Source organism: Chinchilla lanigera, unplaced genomic scaffold (genome assembly GCF_000276665.1).
Source record: "Chinchilla lanigera isolate Chin_1 unplaced genomic scaffold, ChiLan1.0 scaffold00053, whole genome shotgun sequence".
Classification (NCBI taxonomy): domain Eukaryota; kingdom Metazoa; phylum Chordata; class Mammalia; order Rodentia; family Chinchillidae; genus Chinchilla; species Chinchilla lanigera.
In genome coordinates, this window is record NW_004955454.1 from 7,837,473 (window position 1) to 7,851,797 (window position 14,325).

A 14,325-nucleotide genomic window follows, 5' to 3' on the forward strand; every position below is an offset into this window, starting at 1 on the left:
AGATACTGTTATGGGCTCTGGGCCTCCAGTTGGACTCGTGGGAGGCATTGTTATGAGCTCTAGGTCTTCAGCTGGACTCATGCAGGACATTTCTGTGGGATCTAGGCCCTTACTGGATTTACTGGTCTTAGTGTGTGGACAGATTTCCTTCACTCTCTTGTATATCAATTCTTTGGGTGACTATTCTAAATAATCTTATAGAATATGAGTCCTATATCATATTGTTCTCCTTGTAAAATATCGTCCCAAACCAACACAGCAACCAATGTCTATTACTAATGTTATTACTGCTATTCTGACATACAGTGAACTTCCTACCCAGGGTGACTTCTAGTGGAACAGGCAATGATTCTTAGAGGTAAATTTTACCTACCCAGGACCTCGTGCGCGTCCACAGTCTTCTCCTCAATGAACGTGTTGTAGCACTCCAGTGCTGCCAGGAGCAGGTCCAGCCATTGCAGGGCTGCTCGCAGGCTGAAAGGCCCTTGCAAGTGGAAGAGGGTTGGCTGAGCGAGGATTCCTGAAGGCCGATCACAGCTGCTGCCTCCGCCCTCAAACGTGTTTATGAGAAAAGAAATATCTTCTTTCTTGGTAACATCTTTCAGCCATACAGAAGGGGATTTGTTGCCTTAAAAAGAAACAAAGTTAAAACATGTATTATAAATAATAACTTCCATATAATTCTTTGATTCAACTGTTGTACCTAATTGAAAGTTCAAAACAACACAAGATAATCTTTACTATAGTACTCATAACTTGTCTAACTGTAGTTACCACCAAGACAGTAACTCTACCAAAACCATTCTCCGCACTGCCATAGTTGGAGGCCAGCCTGGACCACATAATAAGTTCAAGGCCAGCCTGCACTGCATATCAAGACCCCGTCTCAAAAAACCAAAAGAATTTTTAAAAAAGAAAAAGAAATCACTCTCTTTGACTTGTTTTTAGAGACAGGATTTCACTACGTAGTTCAGGCTGGCCTTGAACTCACTATGTAGCCCAGGATGGCCTTGAACTCAGGGCAATCTCCCTGTTTCAGGCTCCTGAGCTGGGATTATAGCTGAGATTACAGGAGTGCACCATCAGGTCTGGCTCCTCAATTTCTTTAAACATTACAAAAAACAGTTGGATATGACATGAAATAGCTTTTAAAAGATACTATCTTTTTGATGTTAAACTCTTCTAAATCAAAGATACACGGTTTGTATTGCTCTGACATCAGTGGCTCTGAGAAGGTTAAATCATTCTGCCTCCAATGAAGTTAGAGAAGAATCCAAAACAATAAAAAGTGTGATGTATAAAGAATAGGTAGGGGGGCTAGGGATATAGCTCGGTGGTGTAAGTGCCTGCCTAGCAAGCACCAAGTCCTGAGTTCGATCCCTGGTACCCCTCAAAAAAGGGTATTTTCAGTATTAGGAGGAGAAAATAGGATTGGGATATAGCTCAGTGGCAGAACACTTGCCCATGCTTAAGATCCTGGGTTCAGCGGGGGACTTAGCTCAGTGGCCCAGCACCTGCCTGCAAGCGTGAGATTGTGAGTTTGATTCCTGGTAGCCAAAAAAAACAAGAAACAAAAAAGACCCTAGGTTCAAACCCCAGCACCACAAAAAAGAGAGGAAAAGAAAAAACTTTACGAACAGGACACATTCCATAGTTTCACTAAGAAAAACTAAAGAAAACATGGAATGAAAAACAGTAAGTGCTAGCTAGCAACAGTGAAGGAGAAAGCATCAGAAGAAAGGACACAGGCAGATCAGGACAGCAGCACAGGGGAAGCGAGCAGGAAGAGAGACAGGCCCAAGGTGCAGAACAGCACCCCCGGCTCTCCCTCTCGGCCTCCTCCCGCTCCACCTTCCGTGCAGCACATTCCTGCTCACTCTGGGTCTCAGCGCAGAAGCAGCAGGAAGCCGGCCCGCCCCGAGAGCCCGGCACACGACAGGGACGAGCGCCTGCTGAGCCAGGTGCTCACGTGCCCAAAGCCCCACTAGGCACAATGGAGTACTTCTCCGCATGAAGAAAGATAAACTCGAGTCATTTGTAACAAAACAGAGGCATTTTGAGATCATAACGTTAAGTGAAATGAATCAGACACACCAGCTTAAATACTACCACTTTGTTTCTCTTTAAAAGAACGTAGGAGGTAGAGAGAGAGACTGTTCTCAAAGGGGAAGAGGATCAAGAGGTGGAAGGGGAAGGGAGGGGAGAGACAGAAGATGTAAAGGGGAACTAGGACACGTTATGTACATACGTGTGCCAATTTCCCACAAGGGATGTAAACATGTACTATACTGCACCAGTAAACTAAAATAAAAAAATATAAAGTGGCTCCCAAGCATTTAAAAAAAAAATACAAAGTTCTTATTGCAGGCAACAGGGGAGGAGCAACAGAAGCATCCTAGGCCAATGACACTGGTGCCCTCTGCTGGTTGTCTTCACAGACTGACTTCTCAGGGCTGTGAGAGTGACTCAACACATAAAAATCCTCTGTACACTAAAAGAGGGAGCAAATTTAAAATACAAATGACACTTTTTAGCAATGCTTAAATTGAACATACATACACATGTGCTTTATTTAGGATACAGTAAATTAATTTATACCATGTAATTACATAGCATGTACAATATGAATGCAATTGACAAGATGCTTGCACTGCATAGGCATATAATATATAAAGTATAGTGCATGAAATATAAAGTGTAAACATCACAGATCCGAGTATAGCAAAATTTCACATCCTTCTGAGTAGCCCTAACCCCACCCCACATTCTGCCAAGCACTTAGCCCCTTTCCCGATCAGAAGCATTTGCCACGCCCACCAGCCTTGGCTATGGATTGGTGCCTAGTGTATGGGGATGGCGGGGGCAGGGCCTAGCTCTGTCCTGGGACACAGCTTCCCCAAGTCAAAGCTACTAACCTCTGGTTTAGACGCAGCGGACAAAACATAAAATACAGTCGCTCCTGACTAACTCAGTAATTATTTCAAGCTTAAAGTGCAGATGAATGGTTTAATGAGAAATTCCTGAAAAGTACAGTTCATTGTTTTCTTTTACTTTCACAGTGACCTGGGATCATTCAGATTTAGGATTCAGGCAATTTCTTATTAGCTACCTGTTACAACAGAACCGTATTATTTCAATAAATGAATATTTTGAGTCTAAGTGAATATTATGTTAACGTGATGGTCAGCCAACTCTTAAATGGGATAGAAAAAGCAAAACAATAGTGCAGCAAGAAAGATACTGGAAAAGTCTAAACTTATTTCTTCTGTACAATTTGACCAACATCAAAATAATACTTTTTTATAGTCATAATCTGTCATCTGTCACACAAATCTGAAATGATACTGGACAGTCTTATTTTCTGAATTTGTTACAAATAGTATCTGTGACACTTCTTTAAGTTATAGGAAGATGGCAGTTATTTGGGTTTTTTTGGTCTCCTCTCTGAAACTCAACCTACACACGTCTTTCTTTAGATAAACAGCTTTGGAATAGCCTTTGTCACTAAAAAGATCATGTTTTTAGTGTCTGCATCTCTACAGCAACTCAGCATTTCTTCGCATGTATGACACAACATACCTGGCAGTAAAGGAACAAACTTATAGAAAAGTTCTATGGACTTGTGTCGACATTCTGTTTGGGGCCTTCCACAGTGAGCAAAAAGCCACTTGACCACATCCAATAAGCATAACGATGCTGAAGGTGGGAATCCCCTGCAGAGAAAGAATAGTGTCATTGACATACTCTCCAACATTCAATTTTTAGCTTTGCAAGAGTCCAGAAATCACAAACTCAACTTTGTCACACTGATACATGTATAAACCTCACTAAAACTTATTTTAGAGTATTATCATTAGAATGAAAACAAAACATCACAGGTTGAGTGGGCCCTAAAAGCTGATAGCCTTCATTTTATTTTTTATCTGGAAAAAAAATTTTAATGTTTCTTACAGACCAGCACCAGCTATTTTCATGGTTTTTTTTCTTTTTTTGTTGTTTTTTTTTTTCCGGTACCGGGAACCGAACTCACGACCTTGCACTTGCCAGGCAGGCGCTTTGCCGCTGAGCTAAATCCCCAGCCCCATGTTTTCTTTTCAATATCCCTCAGACCAAAGGCAGGCTTCGAGTCTAAAGCAGTGCTTTTCAAGGTGTGGGCCCTGGACCAGGGTACCAGCATCATCTGCAAACTAGTTACAAAAGCAAGTTCTCTGTCCCTACTCCAGACCTGACACAGGAATCCTGAGGCTGCAGCCAGGCCACTAGTGTGTGTTTTAACTAGACCTCCAGCTAAAATTGGACAAGCAGTTATTTAAAGAGCCTTCATAAGCTTATAGAAGAATCTGGAAGAACCAGTTCTAAAAAAGAGAAATTATTAACATCCAGTCTACGTGAGACCATGTTTGTGCAGAGTTGTGTCTGTCAGCACGGATACCAGACCTCCCTAGACACTGCTGAGACCCAGAGGGGCAGATGCCCGGCTGTCACACCCTGTTTGAAAATGAGGTATAGATGGGATGGAAATAAGTGCTGAGCAGAAACCACTGACAGATGCCCAGCTTTAGCTTTGAGCAGCTTTGTTTCATAATTCTGTTAATACCATGTTTGTCAAATTCTAGTACTGCGACATTCAGTTCTTATACTTCAAAATTTACTGCATTTGTGTAAATCTGTATCAAATAATTCCACATCAAACTTTTTTTTTTTTTTGTCTTTTTAAGACAGGGTCTCACTATGCAGTTCAGGCTGGCCTTGAGCTCACTTTGTAGTGAGCTCAATCCTCCTGCCTCAGCCTCCTGCAAACTTGTATTCAAAATTAGTACAGTTAGGGGCTGGGGTGTAATTCACTGGGAGAATGCTTGCCTCGCACGTACAAGGCCCAATTTCCAGAGTAAAAACAAAAACAAACAAATAAAAAATACAATAAAAATTAGAAGTAAAATAAAATATCTCCATTTCAAAACTAATTTTCAATTTGTATCTATTAATCCAACCAAGATGAAATAATTTATATGTTTATAAATTTCAAATACAAAGTTTTTTATCTCCTCTGGAAAAGTAACTTTTCATATTCCTACACATTTTTTTGTTCAGAAAATAAGTTCTTTATACTTCTATATATCCATCCCAATTATCCTCTATCAACTAAGAATTTATTTCATATTGAGGAAAAAAAACGGAAAGAGAAACAGTGTCACACACCTGGGCAAACGTCGTTTTTTGGCTTTGTTTAAAGAAGCATGTTTCTTTTCAATGATGCGCCTTAGGTGATCAATAGCATCACAGCACTGTTGAACTGTACCTGTTTTTCGGAACCAAACAGATTCCAAAGAAAATATATAGTTGATTATCACTAATGAAATAGTGTCATAATTTTGTTGGCCTAATTTTCTACTTAAAAATATTACTTTTACTTAGCTTTCATATTGCCTCAGAGTACAAAATTTAAATATACTGCATGTCCAAAAACAAAAACAAAACCCAGACTTAAGACTAGAATAGAATAGCACATGCCTGTTCACAGGTGTAATACCACACCCAACTAGCACCTGCACCACCGGTGCTGTTGGGGGACAAAACGCAGCCTTATGTCACAGACTGGCGATGAGGGAGACTTAGTCAAAACAAAACCCCACACCAGGCCAGAGCCTGTGCACCTCAATTCAAGGCTATTCTTAAAGGGGTATAGGTTCCTTGACCTCCCGTTCTTCTAGTGGAGGATAAAGTGTATTACAGTTTTAGAGTAAAGCCTCTATAAAAGGAGAACTAAACTAATGGTAAACTAGCCGTAGAGGTCTAGCATCAGTTAGAGGAGGAGAAAGGATGAGTGGTGACCTATGCACCAAGAAAAAGGTTTTGTGTTTGTTTTTGTTTTTAATGGCGCTGAGGACTGAATCCAGGGCCTGGCCCATGGCAATAACTTTGGAAGGAGTAAAGTTTTGCTTGTTTAGAAAATTTATCTATGTAGGTAACTAAGACACAAAAATAAAACTTAGGCCAAGCCAGAATAAAATTTTAGGCCATTTTCCCCAGGGAGGAATACCAGCCTAAAGGATAATAAAGCTCACCCTGTCCTTCTAAGAAAAAAAAAAAAAGAAAAAAGAAACCCAAGGTGTAGGGAAGTGAAAGAAAAGCCCCGCCATCCATAACTGTGTGACCGGACCCCCCACTGACACTCTGGGCCAGTGTCCTGACTACAGCACGTACTGGAACTACAGTTCCCGCATTGGAACCAGCAGAGATTTTTGAGAAGTCTAGCTCAGAAACTCTATGAAGTTCCTACCAGCTTCCAGACAGAATTTAATTGTGAGGACCGTCATAATTATTCTCTCAGCTACTTTAGTACACTTCTGACTTAGCGTCTTTTTAATACTCCTTAATCATGACTACAATGGCTTTATCACAACCCTGGAGGGAAACCTATTTTCTATTTCCTAAGTTATCGTTAACTTCAGAGACACTGGCACATTTCAGTGGTTACTGGGCCCGCTGTACAGTCACCGACTGGCCCCCCTGGCCACCTCCCTAGGCAGACCCCTCCTCAATCAGCAGCCAAGTTCTGTAGCCCCTAGGGGACGATGGGGAGTCTTAGAGAACTAGGGCATGACAAACCTTTTACAAACTAGACCCAGGCACTGGAGGAGCCTATAACACTTACGTATGGGAGACGCAGAACGAAGAAAATAATACGAGAATCGCCTGAGGATTAACTCCTGAGTGGAAGAGCTCTTAAGACCTTCAGGCAAAGAGGATCAACGTGCAAAGAGAGCAACAGACACATACCTAAGGATTTCTCATCCGCATGTGCCAAGGCCAGACTTTCCATGTATATCACCAGCGCTTCAAACACGAACTGTTCTACCAGGGACTCTTCCTCCCTACAAAATAAAGAATATTAAGTCCACCGAAGAAAATAATGAGACAGAGGGGATAAATATTAAGTCCACCGAAGAAAATAATAAGACAGAGGGGATAAAGCACAGAAAAAATAGTATGAAAAATACAACCTTTAAATATTTGCTTTTTTTCCCCAGTACCAGGAATCGAACTTACCACCTTGCGCTTGCCAGGCAGGCGCTGTGCCACTGAGCTAAATCCCCAGCCCCTAAATATTTGTTTTTAAGGGCTCAAAGGCTTTAACTATAAAACAGCCTAAAGCATGTGTCAAAAACACTATTTCCTCAAGAGCAGATTAAAGCCTCATGCAGTACAAACCACACGGCAGCAGGGCTTCTCTCCAGGTTCACCTGCCCCACACCTTTCCTCCTCTCCCACTGGCGGACTTCCTGGCACAAGACCTTGGAACCACCGTTCTGACCCGTTCATTAAAGTTCGGTGCAGGGAGAAAGAGGTCTGATGCCACATCCATCCGCTTCGAAAATATAGGAAATGTAAAGGTTTTCAACCTGCCTAAAGTAAGTCAACATCAATATAAACCCTTAAGCCTTTTATCTGATACACTCAAGTAATCAGTTCAATCAACACCTGTGGACCATCTACTTATCCAGGCATATGTAAGTCATGACATTTCAGTCAACGACAGAACACATATGCAACAGAGGTCCCATAAGCTTATATCCTCTCGTGGCATCCCCTTAACTGTCTTGGTTGTGTACGTACGCTCTACGACGTTCACACAGTGGCAAAATCACCTAAACGTGCATTTCTCAAAATGTATCTTTGTCATTAAAGGACATGTGACCACAGAGTGGTTGCAGAGGCTAGATCTCTCGCTGGGAAATGTGCTCCTTCATGATACAGGACAGCACATGACTAAGTACAAAGCCATGGGTATAGGCACTAACTGTCACAGGAGTTCACAGAAAACCAAGAACTGAAAGTTCTAGTGGAGTCTTCAGATTCTCCCCGCAGCAACGAGCACTTGGAAGCCGCAGCACCCACTGGGAAGGACACATTGGAACAAAAGCAGCAGAAAAAAAGCAGCAGAACAAGGCATAGCGGGTGGGCAGGAACTAAAAGAGTGGGAAACTGGTGTCTGCACTGGCAGGAGTATTAGAATTCTGAAAATTTGAAGGGCAGGGCCTTTCAGAGTTCCCCAAGGCCCACGTATCCTCCAACACCTTACACCCTAAAAATAAAGAAAGCTCCCAATAAGCAAAACCAGGATGGAGACAGATGGGCAGGGACTGTGGAAGAGACGTGTTGGCCGCTCTTTCCACCAAGCCATGACTGCGTGGTTCCTTCAACCTCCCAAAAGGTCCAGGTGATCCAGGCCCAAGTCCTCTGAGCCTGGTGTACCACGAGCGTGTCACTGAGGTCCCTATTCTGTGTTCTGCCCAGATCAGCCAACAGTGCTCATCCACTCACAAGAGTATTTTGCTTTCACCTCCTCCTGACAGACCAGATCGAACTATAAGCTGAAAGCAGAAACTAAAGGGTAACCACATCCTTAGAAGGTATCTTCCTGGACATCAGGTGCTGGGCCACTTCACGGCCATCTCTGGAGAGCACAGCCTGTTAGGACTACAGACCCTACAGAACCACCCTCCTAAAGGGCCCTTGTGATCTCTCCGGGATGTTGAAGCCAGTTTTCATTCTGCTTTCTGCCTCCGGGCCTTCACCTAACAGTGAAAAGATTGCCCATGCCTCACTGCGAGGCAAGGTTACACTTACCACCTGCTTTCCAAAATGAAAGAATATATTGTTTAGGGATACACACATAGACAACAAGCTATAAAGAAGAGGAGGAAGGAAGTGACATGAAAGAAAAACGAATACCTCTGGGAAGGAGAGGGGAGGTTCTACCATACTGGTAAGATCCTATCTCTCAACCTAGGATAAGTATGTAGGAACTTGTTACATTTCTACGGACTTTACACATATTTACGCGCGCTTATAGGTTTCACGGTATAAAAACATAAAAAGATAACAGACTGCTTCAAACTCTATAGTCAATTCACACACAGGAGATTCCCATCCATCTAGGGTTTTTTCTTTTTTGGGACCAGGAATCAAACCTAGAGCCTCATGCATGCCATACACATGCTGTGCCTCTGAGCAATACCCCAGCTGCCTCCTATCTTATTTTTAATACTGACTGCTTCTTCTCCGTCCCAGGTACCACTTCCAGAGAAGCTATTTTAACCACACAAGGTCAGATTCTCATTATCAGAGCACTTGGTAACTATGCACTACTATTTAACAGCACTAATTTCAATCGTAAATTTTACATTTACTTGTGTTATTAATCGTAACCCGCCTTTCTGTTTGAAATGTAACTGTCCCAAAGGGTTGTACCTTTACATCTTCAGCACCTGACACAAAGCCTGTCATTTAATATTCTCAACAAGGGAAGCTGAAGGAAGGAATGAACAAATCACCGGCACCACCACCCCGGCTCACTGGCTCTTTTCTTGGACTCCTGAGATACCCTGTTCACTGGTGTCCCACCCGTTAGTCTTGTCCCACTCAGATCCATTTTCCACGTGGTGCCCAGCGGCAGCTTCCAGGAAGAACTCTAAGTGCGCTGTTCCACGTTCGGAGGACGCCGTGAACTCTCTCACGGGCGGAGATCTCACTTGGCCCCAGCAGCGAGAGCCCTGCCCCCGAGTCTCACTGCGCTTCTTCCAAACCCGACTCCGTAGTCTGGGACACCAAACGTCTTGTCAGCTCAGACGACATCCCACTTGCTATTTCTACTCTGCCCTTTGCTCTGAAATGCCTTGGCTGATTTCCACTCATCACTTATGTCCCATGTTTGAGGGGCCTTGTTCAATCTTCAGACTAGATCAAATATCCTTCCTTTGTGCTCCAGAGACCCGGGATATGTGTCCTTTTTTATGTTTACAAAAATCCTGGGATTCTATGCTTCTATGTTCTCAGTAATTTTAAGCTTCTTGAGGGCAAATTCAATTTTAATTCATTTATAATCCTATGTACAGAATCAAATGTAATTATTTACTAAATGCTTAATACAGAAATACATGAACAGAATTAAATACCAAGTCACTTTTTAAAATCGCTGAAGTTTTTTTTTTTTTTTTTTGAGACAGGGTCTCACTATGTAGTTCAGACTGGCCTTGAACTTACTATGGGGCCCAGGACGGCCTTGAACTTGTGGCAATTCTGCCTCAGCCTCCCGAGGTGCTGGGATTACAAGCACGCACCACCACCCGGCTCTGCACTGGAAGTTTCAAGAGTGTCTTTCACTTCCTGCCTATCGCTTGCTTACACACCTGAACTCTCTGTAGATGTTATTAAAGGCAAGTGAGGCGCCCAGCCTCTTGAAGGCACTGGGGTGAAGTGCAAAGCTGTACAGTCGCTTGAAGAGGGATTTGGTGTTTACTGGGCTCTTTTCCTGCTGTTGTGGTGTTGTCTGCTTAATGGACCACTTAAGGAATTCTCGAATACACTGACCGCAAAAATCTCTTAAAGTGCTGTCAACAGGGTCCACAATTCCATCCTGAAACAAAACAGAAACAACATTATTTCACTTTTTAAAAACTAATTAAGTTTATTGGTATACATACTAGGTATACACAATGATCACATTCATCAGAGGGAATTGTATCTGTACATGATATATCTTGATTCTTTTCCCCCACTCCACTACCCTCCCTTCTTCTTCCCCTCCCTACTTACAAAAGCTATTTCCATTTTTTCCTTCCTTTCTTGTTCTTTTCCTTCTTGTCCCTCCCTAGTTCCCCATCCCATCTGAACATGTTCTTCCTGTTTTACAGTATCTATTACACATGTTGGTCCTTATCTTTACTTCCAGTTCCTCACACCAGAGAAACAATGGGTACTTACACATGTCTGTCTGATTTATTTCACTTAAGAGTAGAGTCTCAAGGTACACTCATTTAGCTAGAAATGTCTCAAGTTTATCCTTCTTTATGGCAATTTTCCTTATTTTTTTAATCTATCTTACTTTTATAACCATAAAGTGGTAAGGAATGCCCTTCCTCAGCTTCTGAACATTACTGGATTATGGTCTGAAAATTATTTATAGCACTTGACAAAAATATAAACACCAGGAAAACAAATCAGGTTGTCTACAACGCAAACTCAAAATAATTTCTTGTGGCATACAGAAAATATCTATCTTTTAAACAAATAAACTGAGAGTCCCTGGAAAAGGGAGAACTGTGACATCTGAATTTGTGCCTCAAAAGCATGCGCTGGAAACTTAATCCCTAAATTGATACACAGGTAGTAATTGAAGGTGGATCTTAGGGAGCTAATCAGAATTAAACGAAGTCATACAGATAGAACCCCATAATGACCTTAACTGCCTTCCAAGGAGAGAAAAAGAGATCCGAGTTTGCAGGCTCCTGCATACCCTTACCAGGTGGTGCCCTCCAACATGCTATGACCCAGTGAGAAGGCGCTCACCAGATGCTTACACCTTGACTTTGGACTTCCCAGCCTTTAATAAAAGAGTGAGATATAAATGTTTGTCTTTATAAATTACCCAGCTTGTGATATTCTGTTATAGTAGCAGAAAACAGGCAATATTTTATGTTATAATAACAAAACAATCTTCCTTTCTAAAGAAACACAATGGCTATATTCCAAGGACTTCTGAGGTTGCTCATTTTACCTCATAATAGTAGCAAAGACCAATATCAAGGTTCAGAGAGCAAGAAGGTTCTTGTTACACATTTCTCAATATATTTCTTTGGAAATCCAAAGAAACTGCATTTCTACCTAAAGAAAAATATAGAAATATGGTTCTGAAAATATAACTTCTGGAAGAACAGTCCTCATGAACACAGGGTCTCTACATACCTCAAGAAAACAGCCCAAGAAACGTGAGTGACAGTCACACAGAAAATTATTCTCCTTCCTATCTCTGTTTCAGTCTACCTGTATTCTCTTTCAGATCTACACAGAAAAAGTTTAACTTGAAAAAGTTCACTCAACACTGAAAAAGGGAATTCTGCCTCACATCGCATTATATGTATGTTTGAAATACTTGACTACAGCGCTAATTAGAATTCAAGAAGGTAACACAGCTATGCGAATCTGAAGAGGTGGTATTTCTTGCTTCTAGGAAGAGTAAACACTGCGCTGTGGTCCAGGTGTTCGTCCCATGCTGAAACTTAATCCTCACAGTCACATTAATGGTATTTGGAAGTGGCAGGTAATAACGATTGGATGAGGTCAGGAAGGGAGGGTCCCATAACTGGGTAAGAGATTTTCTAAGAGGAGGGAAGACCTGCTCTTGTTACCCTGCCATGCTGTCCCGCAGCAAAAGCCCCTTAGCAGATGCCAGAACCTTGATCCTGAACTTCTCAGCCTCCAGAACAGTGAGCTAAAGAATCCTCTGTCCCGGGGCTGGGGATTTAGCTCAGCGGCAAAAGCGCCTGCCTGGCAAGCGCAAGGTCGTGAGTTCGGTTCCCGGTACCGGAGAAAAAAACCAAAAAAAAAAAAAGAAACCTCTGTCCTTCATAAATTACCCGACCTATGCCACTCAGCTATGCAGCAGAGAACAGATTAAGGCACAGTGCACGTGCTCGTATTAGGAAAGTGGCAACTCTTACTAGGAAAGCCCACAGCTCTACTCCCCGGGGTGCGGTGCTACCAAGTTCACATTTCTTCTTTACCTTTTCTTCTGCAGTTACCTCATTTTCCTTTATCACTATCCTGCCAGGTTTCTTTCCAAAACCTTTACCTGAGCTGCCTTCAAGGATCAAGACGGGAAAACAAAAACCAACAAACAAACAAAGAGGGAAAACAAACAACAGAGAAGCTGCAGAACCCCTAAAATAAATACATTTAAATACAAACAAGCTGCAAACTCAGTATAATCAATTATATTTATTATAAACAAAATTCACTGGTAGACACCATAGGGAATTAAACTATAATCATGGTCCTTATCTTAATCAAAAATGTTTAGTAACTAACTACTGCCCATAACATGGTGTTTGATCTGGGCCACCCTGAGAGTGAAAGAAGTGCTACTAGTAACCGTCCTGAGAAAGCCAGGATGTATGGCTGCCCTCTGTAGTATAGAGGATGCTCTACCTTCTTTCTTCCCCTTTTTCTTCTCCTCCTCTTTCTTGTTCTTGTTTTCCACTTCTTTCTTTTTTTTTCTTTCCCTTGGTTTTTTTGAGACAGGGTTTCACTATGTAGCTCATGCTGGCCTTGAGCTCACTATGTAGTCCAGGTTGGCCTCAGAGTCACAGCGATCCTCTTGCCTCAGCCTCTGAGCGCTGAGGTTACAGGCGTGCACTGCCATGCCTCGCCGTCTTCCTATCCAATACCCTGACAGCCTCACTTCAAACAATCAAAACTCAAACCAGGACCAAGTCCGCAGCAACACACCACAAAGCTAATGCCTTCGTTTCTTCTCCCTAGATGCTCCTGTCAACTTCCCTGTTTCCTGCACCTCACCTTAATCTTAATAGAAAACGGAATACAGATGAAAACTGAAAGCAAGTTGCAAAAAGATGGAATTAGACGTTTGAACAAACTCACTGTATTTAATGGAAGCTTTTGCTTCTAGAGTAAATATATAACACAATAAAATGATAGGCTGAAATGCAGGTAAAATGAAATAAGATAACCCTTAAAGGAGTCAAGTGTAAAGTTATCTGCACAAGTTCAAAATAAACAAGAGTCAAAAGACACCCTGTAGGCCTTAACATTGGGTTACAAAAACCCATCTCCTACTTTTCTACTATAAATTCGTACTTAAGCATAGTAAGAGCCAGCTGTGGGTCTCAGTAGCTGCACCTGCGGGATACAGGAAGCAATCTTGTATTTACCCACTTGGTGTGACTGATGGTAAGGTGTGTGCACCTTAAAAAGTGTCAAAGCGGGATTTTTACCCACATATTGTAGTGGTTCTGATCTGTTTCATCTAACCGTTTTTGTGTTAGTATATTTTTGACTAGCGAAGTGGTATAAGATGGTTATGAAACCAAATGGAACAATCCAATCTTAGAACTTGCTCTGAAAATATAGTTGAGGATCTTGGAAGAGGTGAAACCTATTGGATGGAATTTTCCACTACTACACTAACAGGAGAACCAAGAAGACGCCAACTGTGCCCTACAAAAAAGGACAGGAAAACAAAACATACGGGCTATCACTGTAAGTGATACTTGTGCACGGAACACGCAGCTGTCATGCGTCAGGACTGCCTTGAGTGTGACAGCTGAAGCAAAGATTATTTCTGTGGTAGACCTTTGCATTTACATTATAATTCACATAGGTTTTTATTTCCTGATGTTATCTTTTAGGTTTTGTAAGCAAGTAAATAGCTGATGTGAAAATGTTGACATTTATTCGCATTACCCATTTGATACTTTATTTTATTGATGGCTTATTTTCCTGCTAAGTGCATGTTGTACAATA

At 41.9% G+C, this 14,325-nt stretch overlaps 1 protein-coding gene across 3 annotated transcripts in view; it reads right to left on the reverse strand.

Annotated features, from left to right (window-relative positions):
• The window catches only part of Prkdc (protein kinase, DNA-activated, catalytic polypeptide), a 157,200-nt gene that overhangs the window by 103,776 nt on the left and 39,099 nt on the right, over positions 1–14,325 (reverse strand). For all 3 annotated transcript variants that reach the window (XM_013520201.1, XM_005396037.2, XM_013520202.1), the window contains 5 exons: positions 10,194–10,420; positions 6,781–6,875; positions 5,200–5,299; positions 3,580–3,713; positions 374–628 (listed from right to left, as the gene is read on the reverse strand). In XM_013520201.1, the coding sequence (XP_013375655.1) occupies positions 374–628; positions 3,580–3,713; positions 5,200–5,299; positions 6,781–6,875; positions 10,194–10,420 (811 nt within the window). The remainder of the gene's footprint in view (positions 1–373; positions 629–3,579; positions 3,714–5,199; positions 5,300–6,780; positions 6,876–10,193; positions 10,421–14,325) is intronic.